This window comes from Nansenia antarctica (assembly GCF_963989245.1).
Source record: "Nansenia antarctica genome assembly, chromosome: 11".
NCBI classification, from domain to species: Eukaryota; Metazoa; Chordata; class Actinopteri; order Argentiniformes; family Microstomatidae; genus Nansenia; species Nansenia antarctica.
In genome coordinates this window covers 34558061-34561722 of record NC_137681.1, presented here as the reverse complement: position 1 = coordinate 34561722, position 3662 = coordinate 34558061, and the positions used below count along the sequence as shown (strand labels likewise).

Genomic DNA, 3662 nt, shown 5'->3' with positions numbered 1-3662 from the left:
TCTCTCTCTCTCTTTCTCCCTGCCCTCTCCCTTTCTCTCTCTCTCTCTCCCTGCCCTCCCTCTCCCTTTCTCTCTCTCTCTCTCCCTGCCCTCCCTCTCCCTTTCTCTCTCTCTCTCTCCCTGCCCTCCCTCTCTCTCTCTCTTTCTCCCTGCCCTCCCCCCTCTCTCTCTCTCCCTGCCCTCCCTCTCTCTCTCTTTCTCCCTGCCCTCCCTCTCTCTCTCTTTCTCCCTGCCCTCCCCCTCTCTCTCTCTCTCTCTCTCCCTCCCCCTCTCTCTCTCTCTCTTTCTCCCTGCCCTCCCTCTCTCTCTCTTTCTCCCTGCCCTCCCCCTCCCTCTCTCTCTCTCTCTCCCTGCCCTCCCTCTCTCTCTCTCTCTCTTTCTCCCTGCCCTCCCCCTCTCTCTCTCAGTCTCTCTCTCTCCCTGCCCTCCCTCTCTCTCTCTCTCTCCCTGCCCTCCCTCTCTCTCTCTCGCTCTCTCTCTCAGAGAGAAACATGTCCCATCTGAAGAGCAGACCATTCCTCCTCATCTAAGTGTTGTACCAACAACTCCTCTGAGTCTCATTGGTCTGATCCTGACAGACGTTTGCTTTCCTAGATTGACATTTGACTTGGTGATCTCTTGGTCACTGATCCCACATGTTTGCAATGTCTGATACCAGTATCCAAAAAGTCCACAATTGACTCACTGTCAAAACATGTCGATAAAAGGACGTTTATACTGAATAACACGACCAAGGTCACAGAAGGTTGATGATTGATAGATGTTTGAATCAATAGTTTGTCAATAAAAGGACGTTTCTAAGACAGAGTCAGTACTTCTCTGCCGTGTTGGTCTCACCAAGGACCAGTTAGTGAACTTAGATTTCCGTGACATTCTGAAGAGACGTGGTTCCAGAATGAGGCGTGCTGTAGCTCTGCTGGTGGTGCTGGTGCTGTTCTGTCTGTCTGGGTCAGAGGCTCAGGGAGAGGGTGGGGGGGTCACAGAGAAAGACCCTCAACTGGGTCACGGTCCTGACCTCTGGTCTGAGTTAAGGAAATTGAGAGACATCGTAGTGGATATGGAGACCAGAGTGAACACCAGCGAGAGTCAGGTGGACCAACTGAAGAAAGAGAATGCAGGTAATGCGTGTGTGTGCGTGTGTGTGTGTGTGTGTGTGTGTGATGTGTGTGATGTGTGTGTGTCTGTGTGTGTGTCTGTGTGTGTGTGTTTGTGTGTGTCTGTGTGTGTGTGTTTGTGTGTGTCTGTGTGTGTGTGTTTGTGTGTTTGTGTATGTCTGTGTGTCTGTGTGTGTGATGTGTCTGTGTGTGTGTGTGTGTGTGTGTGTGTGATATGTGTGTGTGTGTGTGCGTGTGTGATATGTGTGTGTGATATGTGTGTGTGTGTGTGTGTGATATGTGTGTGTGATATGTGTGTGTGTGTGTGTGATATGTGTGTGTGTGTGTGTGTGTGATATGTGTGTGTGTGTGTGATATGTGTGTGTGTGTGTGATATGTGTGTGTGATATGTTTAGCACTCCGCCACTTAGTAGTGCTTACACACACGTCTGCACATGTCACAACAACAACACATCACACACCCCTCTGTCTGTGTGCGTGTGCGTGTCTGTGTGTGTGCGTGTCTGTCTGTGTGCGTGTGCGTGTCTGTGTGTGTCTGTGTGTGTGTGTGTGTGTCTGTGTTTGTGTGTGTATACATGAGTGCGTCACTCCCATGCTTAGTGTATGATTGCAATTATGTTTCCTTTAATTCAGCTCAAGCAGCAGAGCTGTCAGCCATGGGGGCCAGAGTGACGGAACTGCAGAGACAGAATGCAGGTATGTTCTTACAGTATTGCAGTGTGTGTGCAATGTAGGTGTGTGTGTGTGTGTGTGTGTGTGCCTGTGTGTGTGATTCATGAATCATGAATATTATTGTAATAACAGCAACTGAATGGGAAAGTGCCCAAACTTTTGACTGGTACTGTATGTTTCCTTTCATTCCAGACCAAGTAGCAGCGCTGTCAGCCATGGGGGCCAGAGTGACAGCCAGCGAGGGTCAGGTGACTGAACTGAGAGACGACATGAAGGAGATGAAGACAGAGAATGCAGGCATGTATAACGTAGAGAGGAATATGTTTGTAAAAGATTGTTTTAACATGAACCTTCAGTGAAAAGCTACGGTACAGTCAGTACTGCTGTTTGTAACTCCAGCCCAAGCAGCACAGCTGTCAGTCCTGGGGACCAGAGTGGAGGCCAGCGAGGGTCAGATGGAGGAGCTGAAGACAGAGAATACAAGTAATATACAGATATTAGCCATATTAACCAGATGATAACCTACATGTATGGTTTTAGAGGATTTTACAACGTGGTTCATTAATTGTTTTGTTTTAAAGACAGTTTGTGTCTCCCTCACATACACATTTCTGTGTGGAATTCATGAACAGTGATTTTGTTCTTTTGCAGCGTTGACAGCCAGAGTGACGGCCAGCGAGGGTCAGGTGGAGGTGCTGAAGAGAGTGAATGCAGGTGAGACAAACACTGACTTTATTAAAATCATGTGATGTTTCCCTTGGCAATGAGGTTCATGTAAAGTAGTATATCTTTTTAAACAATATCATCACAATGAACAGTTTGGCCCTGTAAGATGGTACGCTGCTTTAAAGGAGATATGCATGTGTTATTCCCTTGTGTTCACAGAGAGACCGAAGGTGGCGTTCTCTGCTGGGTTAGGTGCTCCGATGGAACCTGTCTTTGTTACGACCACTGTGGTCTACAAAAACATCATCACCAACATCGGCCAGGCCTACAGCCCAACCACAGGTACTGCTGACACACACCAATACACACATATGGATGAGGGAATTAATTAATTAATTAATTAAAAACTAGTGAATCCTAAAATGATATACAAAGGTTACCCTGTTGGAAACAGTACGACAACATTACGACAACAATTATGGCAGATGGAGACAATAAAGTCCCACATTATCGGGTGTCCAGCCCCTGGTCAGAGGACGTGTGTAAACAGGGTTTTGCCAGGGTTCTAATCCTGATCTTCGGTGGTTTTACACTATTTACAAGCTCTCTTTCATGCCATTGTACCAATAGTAATCCATTTAATGGACATGTCACCTGTATGTAAGGCATCTTGACTTCATATCAGTCTACCCCCACTTCTCCTCACATCAGAGGGTTTTTTCCTGTGGCGATTTTAAGGAGACACTTGAAGGATACGCATCTTCATTGAAATCTGATCGTCTGTGGGCTAGGTTTTCTATTAAATTCAACTTGTTTTCTATCTAAAAATACATATAGATACATGTTTGGCTTGTATTCTGCGGATTTTGATTATAAAATGTCTCCTCCTCAAGCACCGGTTGTAACTCCTAGCGGAGCCCCGTCTACTCTCGCCCGCTAGACGCTGTGTGTGTGAATGGTCTGGCTAACTTGTAACGTCAGCAGGCTCACTATGAATTGCGTGATCAATTTTCCTATTTGCTATTAAAATTGGTCTTACAATTCTGAAAAGAATGATATATAGGTTTGTGTAATAAAAATGAATAGTTTAAAAGATAAAGTTGAATTTTCAAATTTTGCGTTCCATTTCTGCATAGCAGTGACCACTTGTTAGGTCTGTTGAGATTAATTCCAGTAACTGGCATGTGTATGTAAAGAGGTAAACCTTGA

General features: G+C 45.9%; 1 protein-coding gene across 2 annotated transcripts; it reads left to right on the top strand.

Moving 5' to 3' along the window:
- Positions 1-846: 846 nt before the first annotated feature.
- Positions 847-3203, top strand: LOC308167103 (uncharacterized protein). Of its 2 annotated transcripts, XM_080541474.1 has the most exons (6): positions 859-1118; positions 1749-1811; positions 1980-2084; positions 2187-2270; positions 2439-2501; positions 2673-2912. In XM_080541474.1, the coding sequence occupies exons 1-6, from the start codon at positions 896-898 to the stop codon at positions 2843-2845; spliced, it is 711 nt and encodes a 236-aa protein (XP_080397600.1). In that variant the 5' UTR covers positions 859-895; the 3' UTR covers positions 2846-2912. The 2 variants fall into 2 exon arrangements, with proteins under 2 accessions (XP_080397601.1, XP_080397600.1); XM_080541475.1 differs by lacking the exon at positions 1749-1811 and having other exon boundaries at positions 847-1118; positions 2673-3203.
- The last annotated feature ends 459 nt before the right edge of the window (positions 3204-3662 follow it).

Coding starts and splice junctions, on each gene's coding strand:
- LOC308167103 (XM_080541474.1), top strand. CDS start 896: ATGAGGCGTGCTGTAGCTCTGCTGGTGGTGCTGGTGCTGTTCTGTCTG. Junction 1,119..1,748: donor ACTGAAGAAAGAGAATGCAG/GTAATGCGTGTG, acceptor CCTTTAATTCAG/CTCAAGCAGCAGAGCTGTCA. Junction 2,271..2,438: donor GCTGAAGACAGAGAATACAA/GTAATATACAGA, acceptor GTTCTTTTGCAG/CGTTGACAGCCAGAGTGACG.